Here is a 20,630-nt window from a genome sequence, read left to right as displayed (position 1 = left end):
GGTAATTCCTTTGAACTCTGAAATATTCTCTCCGAGTATATTCCACTCTCAAAGGATTCTCAATTGACGGAAAAGTCGACTGAGGTAGAGAAAAAATTCTCCAACTTTTCCGTCACCGGCATTCTCTTTATTTTATTTCCCTCGGAGGCAGTCTGAAATCCGTTATTTTGCGGTGCCACTGGAACCGAAGATGCATGATGCTGTGAGTAAGTCAAGTGGGCGATGTGGGCTTCGAGGAAAGTGGAGAAAAACCTAGGAGAAAATGGAGTGAGAGTTAGAGAGAAAAAAAAAGTGCTTTTGCTCCAGCAAAAGCTGATGATAGAGGGCCCTTATTCCATTGTGATACCGACCCACTTTCCAACACCCACAACCAGCAAATTAACTAACACAACGCGGACCAGTGGAAATGAGGGTTTGCTTAAGCTCGCGCTTTATTTTCTTTTTATTATAGTTTTCCATGCTTTGTTGCTAAATTTCTGAATGAATTCAAGCTCAAGAGAACTCCATTTCCCCGAGGAAACGCTGAATTGAAAACAAATTGTAATTGAGATTTGTTCTTTCAAATTTTTCTAGAGAAAGATATAAAAATCGAAATAGTCGATAAAATTGGGGAATAATAATAATTATGATTATTATTATTATGTTAATTTTTTAATTTGAATGACTGAAAAAAAACGTTTCATTATTTATTCTTGGATAATTCCTGTATCATCGCCGTGAAATCTCTGACAAAATGGAAGAAATAAATATAATGGGTCGAGTACTATCGATGGAGAGATACGATTGCACTGGTCATTCTTTTCAGCGATGTCTCGATAGCCACGAGGAAAATATATCTGGCAGCATCTGGCGATGGCGTTTATTCCACTTTTTTATCCGAGCTCGATCGAATCGCTATCTCGAGACCACCATTCAGTGGTCGTCATCGGAATCCCTCCAAGGGATCCACCTTTTTCTTATTTTTCTTTTATTCTAGGTAACTGTTGAGATGGGATCGAGGAACCAATAGATTGGTTTTATTCACTGGAGATCCCTGCCATTAGAAAAATTGGTGTTTGAATTGGTGTGAACACACGCAGATTTTCCACACCAGGAATTTTTATTTTCGCCAAAAGAATTTCTCCCAGATCGGAGAATAATTTGATGTTGGAAAGATTGGAGGGAATCACTTGAAGGGAAAGGGATTGATCTCTTATTAGAGCAGAGAAATAATTAAAAAATTAATTTTGATGACAACTGAGTGATTTTTTTTTTCAATTTTGAATTAAATCTTTCTGTTCCTTCAATAGCTCCACATTCAGCTCTTCATCTTCTTCGGGGAGACGAGCACTCCTGAGAAGAAAAATCCAAGGAATCGAATTGGAGTTCTTTCTCCAAGAGGTTCGACCCATTCAATCCTTTCAGTGTCTGGTTGTCTGTAAATTTAATTTGCCAGGAAATCGCCACCCAGCGAAGGACTGCCACTCGAAATCCCAATGGAAATAGAATGAATGCAACACTCACCCCATAAATGACTAAAACTCCATCGAGATGGATAAAAATACTATTACACGAATTATTAATTCCCCTAGAAGTGTTACTTATTTAAACTATGATAATTACTCCAAAATGTTTTCATTGTCTTGCTGACACTGAATTTAATAAAAATGCACATGTAGCTGTGAAAATTCTAACGGAATTTTCCAGGGCATTCGGTAATTCTTCGTAAGGATACGCCATCACTAATTCCCCGAGTATAATTACGAGTATAATTCGGTAATCAGTGAGTTCCATTTACAATTTTATATTTCTCTTCGTGAATGAGAAATTAGAGGGAATTCGTCCTGAATACTTACCCTTCGTGAGAGAGTGGCGATTGTGTGCAGAGCTGGACCTTTGGTTGGTTTCCTCTGGAGCGGCTCCGGCTAGAAATTAATAAAAAAATAACAATAATTAATCAATCGAACACATTCCCAAACAATTGATACGTGCTACGAATTCCCATCCAAACGCCCCATATTAATTATTTTTCTTATATGACATAAATAGTATAGTAATAATAATAGACTTAACATTTGATTTTCAATTTCTTTCTCAATGAACTAAACACTCCATTTAAAATAAATTCGTGATCAATCTTTTATCGTCAATAAATTGGAATCGATCTGATTTGAAGTCTGGATCACACAACGATGAATTTATATTTAGATTTCGCGTTAATTTTCAGAACTCCATCGAAAGAGACGAGACGAGAGTTTTCTATGGAATATTTTACTGATTCCCCCAAGGACTTCGGATTATTCTCGACGGCATCGGTTTATGCGACATCAAGGGGTCCAAGGACTTTGGGAAAATTCACCGGCGAAAGGGGTATTATTCATCTCGATAACGAGAAATCGTTATCGGGTATGTACAGGAATGTCTGGAGGATGTGCAGGCGTGGTTGTAACGATAAAACTGAAAGAGCTGCAGACTCACTGGACAATTGACCATATTGATCGATTAATCGATCGAGACGCCCGGATGGCACACAAGCTTCTGGTCCATTGTACGTTCCAGACATTAAACGCATATTCATCGACTCTTGGAGAATTTCTGGGAAATTTTTACCCATCGGAAAAATTCTAATATAGATTTTCAAAGAAAATTTAATAAATCATCGAATATCACTGCACGGTAATTATTATGTACGGTAATTATTTAACAGATTCAAATCGGCTGATCAGATTTTTTTATTCAATTTTGTAATTAGTGGGGTCTTTTTAATAAATTGCATCTTGATATTTTTAATGAATACAGCCTTATGAACATTTAGTGCACACGGGTGTGAAGCGGATATTGATCGTCAGAAGTGGCACAATAAATTGCCCGGGGAGCTTGAACTTTGACATTTACACAGGGCCAAGTTACATATAATTTGAGTACATACTGTATGTATTTAGGTACATGAATCTACGTGGAGGTAAAAAATCGCAAATGAAGGAACTTCAATTTCGCGGGCACTTGAGGGGAAACTTGTCATTCATTCAGAGACAATTCTTTTCAAAACTTGGGGACATGATAAATTATGAATTCCAAGAGATAGGGACTCCTTCAAAGTACGGAAGAAGATACTTTAATTTTTTAATTTGAGAATATAAATTACATCTAATGATTATTTGTCTTTTTTGTTCTGATTTTTTCCAAAATTTTCGCTGATATTTCCGGTATTTTTTTTTTGCAAATTATGTCGCACCTGTGATTCGAATTGTGAACTCAAATCTTTAGGTCTACATTAATTAAAACTGTAGATTTTAATTTATTTTAATTTTTAATGATTACTTTAGTCGTGGAATGATAGAGGAAAAAAAATTGTGTTGAGTTTTTGAGAAATAACTATGAACCCGCGAAAAATCCCGCAATTTCGGTGGTAACATTTTTTGTAAAGTGAATTGAGAGGTACAAAAATGGTGATTACAAAAATTCGGCCATTTCTAATAGATCTAGAGATATCCCCCGAAGTGTTATCTGCTAAGAAAATCGAGTGGTGATCGCTTCAGCGGGGTTTTGCATTTACATAATTTCAAATGTATTCGAATATATGTCACATATATTCAGAATTTATGTAATTTATATCGAACTTAAATAACAGATTAAACTTTAGCCGGACAAATGAGAATCGGCTATCAATGAGGAAGTTTGAGCTTGAGTACTCGAGGTTTAAACCACATCAAAGCTCTCGTGCAACTGTCCTGGTGATGTTGGACAGTCAAATAAGACCAGTACATAAGGTCAGTACATAACCATGTCCGTATGATCCCTCTATGACCTTCCTTTATCCCTTGTCACCACCGACTGGACAAATACTCTTGGAATTTCGAGGGATAGAAAATTTAAACATCTTCATCATCGAAAAATCCATTTTTCATTTTTCAATCATTCATTCATTTTACATTTTTCAAATTTCCATGAAAATAAATGGTGTGGAAAAAAATGGGAATAATTTTCATGTAAATTTACGGTTGTAATATCAAGTTCAAAATGCGATTGTTAAATTGATTGGAAATGAAAAAAAAATTTACTTGCCGCGTAATTGATTTTTTTTTGGCAAAAGTATGTCGAAACATCTGGACTCCATATAATTGATATGGGGACATAAACAAGACATGAGTAGCTCGTTCACTGAGGCGGGATATATTCGGAATAAACTTTTATTAATCATTAATATCCGAAAAGTTATCAGGAAACTGTCTCCCGAAGAGAATGGAACTGCCATTACGGATGGAAAGTTTCTTGTTCGTCTCTTCTTTTAATGGCCCTCTCAAAACTTTGCTGCTGCTTTTTTCGGTCCCATGAGCTTTTGTCTGAAGATAGTACGCATTATTTTTCCATTCATCAATATTCCAGTAAAATTCGGAATTAATTTTCCTATCCTTTCTACCATAAGTCTCAACAAAATGGGAAAAAATTTTCCACGAGCTAATAGAATTTTAACAAAAAAAATTCTTTTCGCATTATCATTATCGTAGAATAATGGAACCATCTCGCAATTACTGGCTTTTAATTTTAACGATGAAATCTGAAGTTCACGAGTTCCCCAGTGATTTTTCAACCGATGAATAATTGAATATTTCATGTCATCATCAAAAGGTCAACTATTGTTTTGCTCTCGGCCTTTTAAACATCCTTAAATGTCAAAATCCACCGAAAATGGTAAACACCGAGTGCACAGGATTATGATTTATTGAATTGAAGATCAGAGACTAGTGTTTCAAGCAGACAATACCCAGTGATTGCAATTCAGGATTGAGGCAAACTTGAAATTCACTTCCATTGGAGATGTGCAGCATCACGGGCCAAACTTCATGGGAATTTGGATGAGTGCGTTGGGTATTGAGCCACTTGTCAATGCTAGTGAATGGAGAACAATGCATCATACGAAAACCCATCCAATTTCGGATGCAGAGTGCGCTATGAAATCTTTCAGCCACTTGGCACGTGGGAGCAGAAGACGAGTTTCAGGATATCGAGGATATATAGAGAAATTACTTGAGAGCCACTGAAATCCCTCCAATTCACTTCGATCCGAGAAATTTCATAAAATATTTTTCAAAATCCAAAATTCAAATCCTCCATTTTCTTAAACACAGGTTTTAAAAATTACATTTACATGATCTGATTGAATAAATAAATTTATTTATAATTTATATTCCTGATGTTGATTAGAAATAATTATTTATAATTATTTATGCATTTGTATTGCTATCTGGAAGTCAGTGTATTTTTGATTATTTAATTTTATATAAGAAGAATAATAATAACAAATTAATTATTTTTACGTAAAAATTGAATTGCCGTTCACTCAGGAGTCATGAGGGTTTTTTCAGACACTGATAACGCTCATTCATAATAAATGGCACTAAACAAAATTCTCAACAAAATGAAAAATAGTCAACGGCGAACTGAAAAATGCAGTCTCATCAGTAATTGGACAGGTCGGACATCCGCGATTTCTCGGACGTATGAGTACCGACCCGCAGCCTTTTATTTCCCCGACATCCTGTACAGCTGCTTTACAGTCTTTTTTGTTCAAAATCCATTTAGAAACGCCGGTTATCAGTGAAGCTATCCCAGCCCTTTCTGGATCACTGATCCGCAAGGATCGAGCGAAGTTGAAACGATTTAAAGGGGATACCGCGGATTTCGAATGGAGATGAACATTCATATGCAACGCACCTGTCCAGCAATTATTATTACAATTGGTTCAATGAATGGTGATCGAGTGAATGATCAATTGATGAACAATCAGGAGCAACATCTCCTGAAACATTGAATCCAATCTGAGTCAATGCTGAGGAGATTGTCCTGGGTGTGTCTATTGCATTAATAGTTGGAGCACATGACTCCTCTGTAAATGCCAGGTACATGGATTTGCGTAAATAATTCCGACTACCGGGTGCATACTGATGCAGCAATGAGAGTTTAATCGATTCTCAACAGGAATGTTACACTCATCGGTTCTCACTTGAGGTTTTACTCGGTTTTACTTGAGTTACATTCCAGTGAATATGTACTTACCACGAGACAATTTTTAAACTCAATGTAGGGATGAAGGGATGAGGGTGGATATATGTGGCGAGAACAACCACCAAGTTCCTCTGGGCCACTTGGATTCCAGGATGCCACGACGATGCTCAGCCATCCTCCAACTTGCTCCACTGTAGAATTTCATTACACGTAAATTCATGTAAAATCTATGCAGCCGACGTAATCCCTCGGTGAGAGGACCTTCTCCATTTCTCCGAGAATTACAGCTCAAAAAATCACCACGCAGAGCCGAATTTCCAGTACAATTTCCCCTTCAGCAATTCGCTTGATTAAAATTGTGCGAACAGTTGTGATTTTTTCTGAGAGTCATGCCATTTCTACTCCGATTCTCCATTTAAAATTTTCATAAATGAATTTTTACGGGAAAAAATAGTTCTGTCAATGAAATTTATGCCAAACGAATTTGTTGGTGACAGGACGATGAAATGGGGATTTCATGATAAGATCTCGGACAATTACTCGTCTCAAGTGTATTTACTTGACAGAAAAAAATTTTTTCTCGGATTCATGTCGCGGAATGATTAACAGCTAGATGAAAAAGTGCTATGAATACTTGTATGAACGTGTGGGACGCGGAAAACTCGGAGGATTTTAAATCTATGCCAAGGCTGGTGATCCTCAAATTGGCAGACATCCAACTGCTGTCTTCCATTTTCCAAAGTGCCTATCCAAAGATGACTTCACTCTGGATATTTTATACGTAAAACTGTGTCGTTATTAGGGTGTGATAAAGACTGAGTAATCTAGTCCCGATAGATTACCCCTGAAGAAAAAAAAACATTTGACAGAGAAAATTTATTGATCCTTTCAGATTATCCGGAAATATCTGAATTCGTGGATATGATCTTCTGATTTCCGCCCATATTTCGGAAATGAAGGAACATAACGATTTTTTTGTAGAAACATTTTTTATAGAAGAAGATGAGAGCTACAAAAAAGGTATTCATGAAAATATTGTTATTTTCCTTCAATGCCGAGATATCGGCCAAAAACTGGTTGTCGTAGTTTACCACTTCAACAGATTTACGTGTCAACCTGGTGAAAGCGAGGAGAAATGATGAGTCTAGGAAAAAGAGTTCTGGGGATATTCACCTGTAGGAACAAAGAAAGAGGCATCCAGGATTCCGATAATCGCCTCAGGGTTATTCTGTAATATAAACGATCCCTGAATGCTACAACTTCGCGTCTTTTTATTCCCCTCGCTAAAAGTACCAGGACAATTGCCCCGGGGGTTATACAGGAGTGCAGAGGACACCGGATACAGAAAATTTATTCATTTATAAATGAACTAGTGATAGGGCCTCTTTCTGCTATCTGCAACTGGAATCGATAATCGATTTTGGAAAGGGGATTTCAGTGAGTCTCCATGTGTGACTGTTTGGCGTGCAAGTTTTAATTGAAATCGCCAAAAGCTGCATCAGATTTCACTCCAAGCCCTTTGGAAATCCGAGCTTCCATTTTGCGCTTCAGTATTTTCGAGGGTCTCATCTCCTTCTCATTCGAAAATTTATATTCTTTTAGATTTAATTTTCCCACTTCCTTGAATCATTTGTTCCATAAATGAAAAAAACATTCAGTATTCATATTCAATATTATTCAATATTATTCATTAATATTATGAAAACCAATTACAGATTTTTAATTATCAACTCTGAAGAACATGATTTAAAAATCGTTGGATTAATTATGGATTAATTATGCCATTGTCATTAACAATTAATGCTCACATTCGCGAGGCGTGCTTCAATACGCTAATTTGATGAACACACTCATTATGAAAATTCAGGACACCCGAGATTTATTCAATAAACTTTGGGGATTTCATGTGCAACGCGGTCCCTGGAAATGGTGGGGTAAATTCGGAGGACGTTCGGCAACGAGTGAAAATATGAAATGTCAATTTGTGAGAAATTTTTTGGTTGACTGTTTGACAATTCAATTTTTCCCAGTCCAATGGCAAGTGAATTATTGCAATTACACCAACAAGTCATTGTTGTTAACATTCGGACGCATTAAAAATAATGAGCCTCGCAATATGATTGTCATAATTATCATTACGATTGTTGAAATATAATTAATTCTGATGGAACTTGGCGAGATTGAATGTTTTTCTCAGTAATTACTCTCGTAATTACTGAGCAATGGATTTTAACTCCCGAATTAATATGATAGTTTATCGTCCTCTCCGTCGGAGGACTTTGAACCTCTGGATATTTCACTTTCCCTAATCTCCAAGAAATCCTCATCAAGAAAAGACCAGACAATGCGTGCTCATTACACCTCCAGCACATGCAACACGTCCATTACACTATTATTTATGGACAAAATTAATTGACTTTGGCGGATTAAACCGCAAGTGGAAATGTAACAGGCCCGACGGTTTCGGCAATTAATTACTCCTCGTTTTCACCGCATTCCGTAAATTCTAATGTTCAATTAAGGTCACACCATCTAAGAGACTCCTAGGAAGAAACCACCGGCCAGAATCGCACTTTCACATTCATAAAAAAATCCCATAGATATCCCTGTTCCCCTCGTAATCTCTAACCAAAGTTTCCCGAGATACGGGTAAATGACTTGATGAAAAATTGATGAGAAAAATTTATTAATTTTTTCCCAGGACCCCTGAACACCTCTACCGGAGAAAAAAAACTCGAAAAAAATATCTACACGGGCCGGAGAAAGAATCTACCATAAACAAAATTTTCCAATAATCAATAAATGGTTGCCATGAAGAAAGATTAATCGAGTTTACTCGGACGTTCCAGCAGAAAAATAATAAATAATTAATTAATCAATCAAATAATTAATTGGCATAATATTCGTGTGTTTAGATGAACATCTTCATAAAACGACAATGCTCTCAATTCTCCGGGACAATTAAATTAAATACCAAAAATTCTTTTCCAGTATTAACAATTTTTTTCCAGGAATAATTTTTTTTCTCTCTGGTCTCATTAAAGGATGCTCCCCCAACGAAAAGAAAAATGCATGCTTCATCACTGGAATCTCCATGATTGTCGGAAGTAGTTTACGGAAGCACTCCATTATAATCTGAAAGATGACAAATGCTAGAGTCCTCAGGGTAAAATGGAAGGGGTGCGACAGTCTCATTTCCCGGGTTAATTTGGGGAGGCTGAGAAACGCCGACTCAAGCTAAATCCCACCAAAACTCCAGTATGATAAAGACAGATAATTGTTTGGATACTGAGAGGTTGATATTGACCTGAAGAAAATTAGATTTGCGAAGCACTACACGCTATTTCGTCACTCTAGTTCCTCTGACGTGGGTTGTACCTGGCAATCAAGGCCCTTTGAATCTCCCAGAGGCACCAGGGACACCATTCCACCGATTTTGGTTGCAAGTTGCCAATTTCCAACCTCTCCCATCCCCAGTAATTGAACCATAAACGGACAAACTGTAAAATGGCTAATTAAAAAAGGATATTTATAAACAGAGGTATGATTAATTATTCAAAGGCGAGAGGAATTCAATTGAATGACTCGAGTCGAAAATCTCATTTTCCCATTTTCCTGTTGAACTAATCGATTGCTAATTTACAATATCCGAATAATCCGTCAAGTAATTGAACCCACAAATTGCAAGAGTTAATTAAAAGAGGGAATTAATATTCAACAGCTCCACGAGATGAAGAATATGATCAATTATTCAAGGAGAAAAGTGAGTCGAATAAAATTGAATCATTCCGTAGCTGTCGAAATCCATCAACGACTGGTTGCTCAGCAATTCCGAAGTGAATCAGCTGGAGTGGATAGGGATAAGTGTCTGGGAAACTCCTGGGGTTTATTTCCCCCTGGAACAGAATAACTTTTGTTTCCACTATTTTTTATTCACTCCTGCTGAAGTAGGTGGTCCAGTGCGGCTCGACCCAACTTGGCAATTTTCGAGGACAGTTTGGATTTAATTACCAACAAACTCCTGCGAACTGGAAATGGCAACTTGGAGGATCTTGGGGGTGAAAAATAAGGAGTGCGACAGGTTAATTAGAGAAAATAAATCCAACGTTTGTTTATCCTGATTGATTCGAAGCCATGATAAACTAAACATGACGAGAGAAGATGGAGTATCGGCAAATCGATGAAGTATGAATCATCAAGTAATTTAAATCCACCGAATGAGAATAATGGAAATGAAGAGTAAATATTCAACACTGGGATTCATCTGGATCCTAGAATTCGGAATGCATTGATCTCTAATGCATGAAGAATCAGGGAGACTGAGATTCTCACAATCTGATGCAGACAAACTATCAATCCTCGTGGTATGATGACTCCTGCATAATCAGAATTTATATGTAATCCATGGTCTTGGCAAGATCTCGCCCTTCTGAAGTGGAAATCTTGATATTGGGGAGTTCTGGATTGTCAATCGTGATCCTAGTCAGCGATTTCAAACCAACACCTTGAAAATCTAAAAATCTTTCGTTCCTACCTCAAGGACCACTTGAATCTTTCATACGTTCTCCAGATATCAGACGTATTACTTCTCATCCTGGAATTCATGACCTCGTATTTATTCCTGCTGAATCGAGTCACTTGGAGTCAGGTTGCGTTTGAGGAGTGGATCAATATCATGAGCCAGTTTTTTTATCGCCATTGTTTTTGCATGTTTAAGGGGGAGGAGCGTATCAGGGGTTGCTTTAAGATTCCTCGACTTGCGAGATGTTGAGAGGATGTCAAGTTTTCATGTCTCGTCATTACGGAAACAACCTGGAGTAAATCAACTCAAGCTTAGAGAATATTTGTTAAAGAAATCTTGGTATTGACTTTGAAATTTCTATTAGCACTTGATCGAACTGGAGAAAATGCAAATGCAAATGCAAATCATCTTTTATGGAATTGATCGGAATTATATCCATTTTGTATGATGTCCTATGATTTATTTCACGAATCAAGTTTGACTTGAAGAGATTCAAGTCAATTTTTCCGCTTGATTCATGTAAATTCTTCCGTTAGCGATTCTAAATCTGAAGTTCGACCGAAAAATTGGATTCAATCAAGTCGAAGAATCAACTTGAATAAAGGTGTTATCAATTTTTTTATAAGAGTGGCTTTTTTTAAAGAATAAATCATCCTCCCACAGCGGGATTACGGGATTCCGAAAAAATGTAGTCTAAGCCACTTTACATGAATCATGTCGGAAATCGACTAGAACCAGTAGTTTTTTTGGATGCCGTGACGCCGATAAAATAGTCGAGAAAGGGGAGAAGGAAGTAGCACAGTCAATACACCAATAAAAAGAGTTGGCCAATATTTTTCATGAGAGTAAAACCCTCAGGGGTATCTCGGCTGAAAGACCCTGATAAAGATAACAGTCCACGAATCACACAATAGGAAACCCTTTGAATACCCCGGCGGGAGAAAATCTTAAAAAAAAAAATTACTTCAAAAAATATAATAAAATACTATTGCATATATTTTTTTTAATTTATAAATTAGGTCGATTGAAATTAATTTTCTCATATATTTTCCAGGGGATATTTTTTTCTTTTTTTCACGTCGTTGTTCTATCGAGAGATATTCGGCATTGAAGAGTTTCTTTGAAAAATGTTAGAGACTTTTAAATTTGTAACTGAAATATATATATTTTTTCAGTGTGAAGATGGTTTACCTTCATCTCCCGACGTGGAGGAGTCGTCCTGCTCCGAGGACGAGCCCGACGAGTCTCTTTTGTATCTCCTGTAGTCCCGATAATACGGTTCGTACCGATTTTCACGACTGGTATAGTAGTCCCTTTCAACTGATGCAGATCTGTACTCATCCGACATTGTGTATCGTATTCTACGCCTCTCTGGTGATCTCTTGCTGAAGTTCGTGAGCATCGAAGTTCTTCTTCTGATATCGATAACGAAATGAGAATATTCTCGTTGCAGTCATATTGTTTGACAGCTCGACAAGTTCGAAGGATTTAGCAGGTGTCAGACAATTAACAACAGTGTTGCGACAATTATTAGGAAAATCAGATTATCAATTCTGAATGAGAACTACGAAACCTTCAATGAGGTCATCTGCTCGAGCAAATCAACTCAGGACAATATTCTCGTTTCGGGTCTTCCAAAAGGACACATTGATTTCAATTTGCAACAGCAGCCAAAATAAATTCCCCCAGCATCTCATAATGTCAAAGAAAAATGTAATCTAATTAAATCTAATTAAATCTAATTAAATAATTGATAAAATAAGATAACCGCTTTCAGAAGAAACCCGCGAGAGAGTTATACCGTTCATTAAACTGTGGCTTCAAAATTCATGAAGAAAAATTCTTGAATGAGCATTGAAGAAAAATTGAATTGAAATGACTTTGATATAAAAATCGAGTGGCAGCTGTTGCAAATTGAAATCAACGTACTTCCTCTCCTCGTTGGTGTTCCACTTCTTGTTAGTGACTTCCCTCGTGTCCGTATCCACGGTCGTTGTTCCTTTATCCTGCTGGTGCTTTGATGGAGGGTAAGCTGTGTCTCCGATTTGGTTATTGGTACGGTTGACATTTGCCAATTCAACGTTGGCAACAACCTTTGCTTCTTTGGCTGGTGAGGGCGGCGGTGATGTTGGTGGTGATTGGGTGGGACTTCCTGAACGACCAGCACTGTAGCAAACAGCTGCCTTACGGAGTGTCTCCCTGCACAGCTCAGAGAACATTCTGACTCCCCCATGGCCGGTCCTCACGGACCACCTCTTCAACTAATTATGCAGATCTGATCTTCCTTTTCTCGAGATTTTTTCAATCAATCGTCACCACCAGCCAACAGAACGCAGACACTGCAGCATCTCCATCGGCATGATTCCATCATTATCACCATAACCCGAAGGAATCAATCTAGAATCAATCTTGAATCTTCAAAGTCCGTCCGTTATTCATAGCCAGCCCTGAGGTCTGATTACTCTAATTTCTCAAAAAGCTGATGCTTTCCATCCACTCAAACTCAAAGTCTTCAAACACATGAGTCTCCCCCAATCAGTTTCCACCCCTTCCGATTCCTCGGCACTTGTTTACTCCTTCTACAACATCTTCTAGAAGTTTTAGAGAATTTTAGGGAGATCATGCAAAGCTGTTTGACCCAAAGACGGGAAATTAGGGAAGGAAAGCAGAAAAATCCCAACAGGTGAGAAACCTTCACCTCAACAAGCTTTCGCCAACAATGATTCTTCAATTGAACTGATCCCTTATTCACCGAGAACCAATCGAATTAACTACAAGGATCCACTGAATCAGCCGTGGACATTGATTTAAGACACTGAATTAACAGAAAGCAGCCCTTGTGGCTCTGAGGGGTGGAACGAAGGTCATACTCTATCAAAGAAAAGGAAACAGAATCACTGGCCGAGTTCCAAAGTGGATAGTGTCTTGAGGATGTGGGAGAAATGGAATGAACTTTCGTTGAAGGATTCACTATTTGATTTTTTGTATCGAACCATTGCCAATCCACCCTCATTGATTTTCTAACTAATTCCATGTGATTTACTCGACGGAAGTTGAAAGGAAAGATGAGAGAGTTGTGTTGTGCGAGTGGATCGATGATACGACGTGGATTCTGTAGCTTCCACAGAACCTACGACAGTTTATGCCTTTTGGAACTAGCTCAAATTCTCGTCTATCAATTACACCCATTTTTTTCTCCTTCTCGTTTAATTTCCACGATTTTTTAAAACAAAACTGCGGGATTCCGCTGCAGTTGTCGTGCACTTGGCAGACACGCGATTATCCCATTCTCAAAAGTTTGGCGACTGCTACACGCGATAAACCCGATATTTCGTTCACGCTTTCATGTAAAAATCGTATTATCGTTGTTACTTTGTTAATCAGTCAACTCAATGATGTGGAAACTGTCCTCGATTTCATAATTATTCTCCACCCGAAGGAAACGGCAAAACCAAAAATATTTGCACCGAGTGGAAGTATTTACTCTCCTAGAAATTACATGGCGCGTGAATATTTGACTGTTCACGTTTTATTTTCACGAGAATTTCGATCGGATGTACATTATTGTTTTTGAAAAATCGATTTTTTCGACAGAAGAAAATCCTCCCCTCGATGCTAACGAGATCCCGGAGTTTACGACGAGAATGTAATGAGAATAGGATTGTTAAACTCAGGACATTTCATCCTGACGGAGTCGACGGTGTACGACGGAATTTTCCCTGGAATGTCACTCCGCGTTAATATTCCCTATTAAGTCTCTCGTATTAGAGAAATTATGAAATTCTTGGCGTGTGTTCGAGGGAGACTCAGTGTTTGCTCTTTTTTTTTTACTTCAAGTTCCCGCTCCCACGTGGGCTTTTGTGCGAGGGGTTGTGTGTCTGTTTCACCACCTTCTGGTACTGTCCCAGGGGAGTTTTCCCTTTTCCGAATTTTCACGCGGGCAGAAGAATTCCTGAAGGTCAACAGTGCTTACACTTTGATGACGATTTAGGTGATGAACTTGATGATGATCTTGATTTGATGCAGTCTCTCGCTGTTCAAGTGAGTCGATGAACTTTCTGTTTGATCTGTTGTCGATGATTGGAGGTGGAAATTGTCAATATCATCCTCGTGGTTACACCCGTGATTAGGTACATTGATGTGCACCAGGTGTCGACGAAGGACACCGGTCGCTCGCCCGGAGAGAACTGAGCGGAAAGACGGCGCAGAGTCACAGCGACGTTTTACCACCACCGAGTGGCATATCTGAGGGGTGAGGGGGTTGGAAGGACATTCCCTCCTCAGTCTCCCTCCTCGTAGGTTTTGGATCGACGCACGTATCAGGGGTAGTTCGCGATTTTCTATCCTCCAGTGGAATTCATCCCCGACTTTCGATTTTTACTCCTCAGCACGAGGGAGGGAAAAAAGTTGCACAACGCACTTTGAGAATATATTTCATTTTTCAAATAAATCCGTTCGTCTTTGCCACTCCAAATTTCACGGAGAAAAATATTTGATTGAATTTATCCGTGACAGGATCGAAAAGATCAGAAAATATTTTGTTAAATAATTTTGTCAGTGCAGAACAAAAAACATTTTATGGGTGTTTATTGAAGATTTTTTTTTTAGAAAAATGGGGAAAAACTGGTAATGGAGGTTTTTCTGGAAATTCAGGCGCTGTTTGATTTTTGATTCTTCTCCGAAATTAGGAATTTTCAGTGGCTAAATATTTTGGACTCACGGAACTGGAGACAACAATTTTTCGCAGGGCGAAGCAAGAGGGCCACAGGTGATGGGAGGAATTCCTCTGTCGTGGGTTTGTTTCTACATTTCAAACGAATTGCCGGGATATTCGAAGCTCGGTTGAACAGCTGGAGTTGTTCGAACGGAGGTTCATCAACAATTCCTGGTTATTCATGAATTTTTTGAGAACATTTGCATTTTTTCTCGGATCTTTTTGTTCTTCTCCCAGAGGGACGAGAAAATTCTGAATTCCCAGTTATAATGTCCCTTTCAAACTACTGGATTGTTTATTTAATATATTCAACCGATTATAATTGGTAACTCAATTAATAATTTTTTACGTAATTACATCTATAAAAAAATATATTCCCCGGTGGAATTAATCTTATGGATAAAATTCTCCCGGTTGGAATTCGGATGTAAAAATTCCCGTCAGAATGCCACTCAGGCTTCAAAATCAATCAGATATTTTCCAAAAATTCCATTTATAAAAACAAAGTCGTCGAATTTTCCAAAAAAATCTGTTGTACTGAGCTTTTTTTTAATGTGACTTTTTAATCTGAAAGTCTCGACTCCTCCATTGATTTGTTCCGGATAAATCAGATAATTTTCTAGCTCTTGCATATTTGTGCACTTGGGCATCGCCATTTTCTGTTTCTTGTTTTCCCTTCCCCTGGGCTGGGGAACGTTCCGCGATGGCGCTGTTGCATCGATCAGTTGCGTCGCAGCCTCCACTTGGTTTCTTCTCGCGACGAGACACTCTCACTGGGATTTTCACTCTCACCCAGGATGCGCAACGTGTTTCGCATCACAGAGGGATTTTCGGTGGATGAAAATAATTCAGGTTTTGTCACTCAGAATTTTTGGTGGGTGCCACTGACGGCCTTGAAACACGTGCGTTCACCAAAACCTGTCGATTCCACCGCCATCTCTCGAGAGCGTCGGATCACCAAACCCCATGACCTTGAAACTAACTTTGATATGGATTTTTGGCGTAATGAGTCGTTGGAACGTGCATTAATCGCATCTTCACTGTCGAACCGATGATTTTGGGGAATTTATTTAATTGCGGGAATTGTACTGAGAAAAATATATATTTCAGGAAGTGAGATCCGCGAGAGGGCGACGAACCGATCGACACACAGAGAAAGTAACGCAGTGAAATTAAAGTGATATCAAGAAAAAGAAAGAGAAAAGGAAGGCAAGGTGAGAAGAAAAAGAAGGGCGAAACATAAAGGAAAGCGAAAAAGGTAAAGTACGGAAGGAAGAAAGAAGGGGAGAGGAAAGGCTAGGAAAGGAAAAGTGGGAAAAAAAGCAGAGGTTAGAAAGGATGGTGGTGGACGAACATAGGGAGGGGGAGGGGAACGAAGGCTACAACTTGAGAAAGACGGAGGAAAAAAAAGAGACAGAGAAGAACGGCAAAGAAGGGGACGAGCAGAAACAGAAAGCAGCGACAACAACGAGGGCAGGCAGAGGCAGGAAAAAAATAAACACAGAAGATAAAAAAGATCTAGGGAAAGAAGGCTCGGCAACAGGCGGGAAAAAGTTGGAAGACTATTGGACAGAGATAAAAGAAGGAAAGAATAAACTGAGAAATAAGGAAGAAAGTCAGAGAGAGAGCTCGAGTGCACAGGAGGATAGCGAGCAAGAAGAAGAGAAAAAAAGGTCAGAGGCAAAGCTAGAAGAGGAGATGACAGAAAAAGAAAAGGAAAAAAGAAAGGAAAGGGAGATAATGAAGCCGACGTGGACCTTACCAAGGACCCCAGACGGTAGAAAGGACAATGAGAAGAGAAAGGATAGCACAGAGAGAGAAAAAGGGATTGAAGCAGAAAAACAAACACAAAGGGAAGCGGAGAAAGAGGCCGCGAGGAAAACAGACGGAAAGCAAGGGGAAGAACGACCACAGAAGAAACAGAGTGGGGACCAACAGAGTGAGGAAAGGAAGGAAGAATACGCTGAAACGAAAAAGACAGGCCCAGAAAAGAACGAAAAAAGAGGGGAGGAGAGAGAAATGGGAGAACTGAAGGAATGGATGGAAAAATGGGAAAAACGACAAAAGGAAGAGTGGGAAGCAAGAATGGCAGACATAGAGACATTAATTAGAACAGAACTGGGAACAAGAAGAGACAGGGACGAAGAACACGAGAGAAAGAGAGAGGAGATCCAGGAGAGGCAGCTAAGGGACCAGGTCGAAAAACTCCAGGATAAACTGAGAAAGAGCGAGGAAAGAAACGACGAGCTAGAAGGAGGGGTGAGGATGTGGAAGGAAATGGCAGAGGCATGGAGACAAAAAGCTGAGAAAAGAGGAGAGGAGTGGGAAGGCACAAGGAACAGAAGGTGGGCAGAGGAGGTAGAAGAAAACGAAGTAGCTGATAAAAGGAAAATACAAATCACCGACGAAAACTCATCAAGAATAAAAGAAAGAGAAGAGAACAACACAAGGGTCACTGGCGACTGGGGAGTAGGGGGCAAGAAACAACAAGCAGAGCAGAGAAGGCAAAAAGAGAGGGAAGGCCAAGAAAATCAACGGGGAGAGGAATGGAGAATCAGAGGACAGGAAGGGACAAAGGAACCCGACGAGAGGAGGAGAGGAACAGAGGGGAGAGAAAATAGTATAAGCAAGAAGGAAGAAAGAACAAAGGAAGGAAAAGAAAGGCAAGTAACCATAGACAAAAATCCACCCCCGGGAAAAATGACTGAGGAAGAATGGCAAGTGGAACTGGACCTAAGAAGAAGTAAGAGAAAGAACATGATTATTGAGGGACTGACACTGGTAACGAGGACAAGGAAAGAGGAACTAGAAAAGTGGATGATGGAAGTACTCGACCTGAAAGTAAGAATAGAGAAGTTGGACAGAAGGGAGCAAGGGGGATGGCTGGCCAGAGTGGAAGAGGTAGCACACAAAAAGGCAATAATGAAGGAGAAAACAAGGCTGAAAGAAAAACGATGGGGAGTATATATAACGGACGACCTCACAGAGAGACAGAAGGAGATACAAGCATGGATGGAAGGGGAAGTAAGAAACTGGAGAAAGTTACAAAAAGAGGCATGGACGGGATACAACAGCATATGTGTGGAAGGGACATGGCTGGAATGGGACGAGAAGGAAGGAATACTGAAGCAGAGGGAAAAAAGAGAGGAAAGGGCGAGAGAAGGGCCCTTTTAACCAGGAGGCGGGCATAAGCGAGGAGAAGAGAGAGAGGGCAATTAGAATCTGGCACTGGAACGTAGAAAACGCGGTTAATATAGGAAAAAATGAGGAACAATGGAAAAAAATGGACGTGGTGATGTTCCAAGAAACACACCTAGAGGAAAAGGAAATGAGGAAAATGATGGGGAAACTGAACAAGCAGTTCGAGTGGCACGGGAAAGAGGCGACTAGGACAAAGAGAAGAGGCAAGGCAAGCGGAGGATTCCTACTGGGAATTAGAAAAAAACTGGAAGCTGAGTGGAAAGTAGAGCAATGGAAATACGGACTAAAGGTAACAATAAAGGCGAAAACGGGCAGAGACAAATATGCGATAATTAACGCATATAACAACGACAGGAAAAACTTGAACAGGGTGCTGACGGAGATGAACATACTAGTAGAGGAGAAGGAAGGCACGGAAGAGAGGCTGATAATCACAGGGGATCTAAACGCTAGAATAGGAGAGCTACAAGGGATAGCAGAATGTGGAATGGAGGAAGGGACACGAATCGCAGAAAGAAAATCTCAGGATAAAACAACGAGAAGCGAGGGAAGGAGGCTAATAGAATGGTGTGAAGAAAGAGCAATGCTGGTACAAAATGGCAGAGCGAAAGGCGACGAAGAGGGACAACTAACATTCATCGGAGAGGGGGCAGGGTTGGGAAGTGTCCTGGACTATATAATAATCAAAATAGAGGGAGAAGAAACACCAGACTGGTTCAAGGAAATGGAAGTAACAGAACAGGAAGGGTCAGACCACCTCCCTATCATATGCAAAGTGGACTGGAACGTGGAGGAGAGGAGAGAGAAAGAGAAAACAGGCAAGGAAGCACCAAGGATGAAGTGGAAAGAAAGAAGAGAGGAAACATTTAAGGAAAGGTGGAAAGAGAAGTGGCAAGGAAGAGAAGAGAAAGGCGAGAGTACAGAAGAAAGATGGGAAAGGCTAGTGAAAACAACAACGGAGGCAGCACATGAGGCAAAAATGTGGGCATCCAAAGGAAGGGAAGATAGAGCGGCTTGGGACACGGGGGAATACCAGGAGGAGAGACAGAAAATGCTCACAAGCCTGAACAGATTCAGGAAAAAGAGGGACTGGAACTCGAAACAGATGTACAACAGGCAGAAAAAATCCCTGAAGAAAACAAGAGGCAGACTAATCGAAAAATGGATAGAGACAAAACAAGGGGAAGTTGCGGCGAGTAAAACAGTGCAAGAATGGTGGAAGGCGATGAACTGGTTCAGGCAAGGAAAGAAAAAGGACACAAACACAATAACAGAGGAAGACTGGCTGGTACACTTCAAGAAACTACTGGAAGCAGAGGAGAACCAGGAGGGAACAACGAAAGAAACAGCAAAAGGCGAGGAAAGGGGGGAAGAGAAGAGAAGGGAGGAGCAAGAAGGAAACACAGGGAGAGAGAAAGGTGGAGAGATAAAAGAGAGTGAACTGGGGAAAGAAATAACAGACCGGGAAATAGCAACGGTGATAAAGGAGCTCAAAAATGGAAAGGCAGCAGGCGAGGACGGAATTACAGCAGAATTTTGGAAAAACCTACCAGAGGAAGGAAAAAAGGAGCTGGGAATAACAATAAAGGAGATATGGAGGAAAGAGGAGATGATAGACAGATGGAGATTGGCAACAATATACCCGATACACAAGAAAGGGGACCCGAACGAAGCGACGAATTATAGGGGGGTATCACTACTGGACATCGGATATAAAATACTCTCAACAATCATGGCTAGGAGACTGGGGCAGTGGCTAGAAGAAGAAAAGAAACTCTCAGAGGCGCAGGCAGGATTTAGGAGGAACAGGGGGACGATGGAGCAAGTGTTTGTACTAAACACTCTGATCGGAAGCAGGCTGAAAAAGAAGGGAGGGAAACTATACGCAGCATTTATAGACTTCAAGGCAGCATTCGACAAAGTAGATAGAGAGAAACTATGGGGGAAAATGGAGAAAATGGGGATTGGAGGAAGATTCCTGAAAATGACAAAAAAGATATATGAGGAAACTAGGAACAGGGTGATAGCGGGGACAGGGCTAACGGAAGAATTCAGGACAGGGAAAGGAGTCAGGCAAGGATGCCCTCTAAGCCCAATCCTGTTTAATATATTCATTCAGGATCTGGTAGAGAGCTTAGAAGGGAAAATGGAAGGAGGAACGCCAATAGGACCGGGGGCAGGAGTGAAAGTATTTGCACTAATGTACGC

General features: G+C 39.7%; 2 protein-coding genes across 16 annotated transcripts in view; one reads left to right on the top strand and one right to left on the bottom strand.

Annotated features, from left to right (window-relative positions):
- Positions 1-20,630, bottom strand: part of LOC105273578 (ensconsin) — a 76,051-nt gene that overhangs the window by 16,765 nt on the left and 38,656 nt on the right. For 7 of the 15 annotated variants that reach the window (XM_011316101.1, XM_011316093.1, XM_011316095.1 and 4 more), the window contains one exon: positions 1,836-1,904. Coding sequence is in view for 14 of the 15 variants with exons in the window: in XM_011316093.1 (XP_011314395.1) it covers positions 1,836-1,904 (69 nt within the window). In the remaining variant the exon portion in view is untranslated. Of the gene's footprint in view, positions 1-1,835; positions 1,905-11,698; positions 11,923-12,436; positions 12,911-20,630 lie in introns of those variants that run through there. The other 8 variants (XM_011316086.1, XM_011316090.1, XM_011316087.1 and 5 more) reach the window with 7 other exon arrangements.
- Positions 16,339-18,501, top strand: LOC105273580 (trichohyalin-like). The gene has a single exon (XM_011316102.1). The coding sequence runs from the start codon at positions 16,560-16,562 to the stop codon at positions 18,393-18,395; it is 1,836 nt and encodes a 611-aa protein (XP_011314404.1). The 5' UTR covers positions 16,339-16,559; the 3' UTR covers positions 18,396-18,501.

The sequence above is a fragment of the Fopius arisanus genome, unplaced genomic scaffold (assembly GCF_000806365.1).
Source record: "Fopius arisanus strain USDA-PBARC FA_bdor unplaced genomic scaffold, ASM80636v1 scaffold00006, whole genome shotgun sequence".
Classification (NCBI taxonomy): domain Eukaryota; kingdom Metazoa; phylum Arthropoda; class Insecta; order Hymenoptera; family Braconidae; genus Fopius; species Fopius arisanus.
The sequence above is the reverse complement of the archived record's forward strand: the minus strand, read 5'-3'. Positions and strand labels throughout refer to the sequence as shown.

Excerpts from the sequence above, each read along its gene's own strand:
- LOC105273580 (XM_011316102.1), top strand. The coding sequence starts at position 16,560 with ATGGTGGTGGACGAACATAGGGAGGGGGAGGGGAACGAAGGCTACAAC.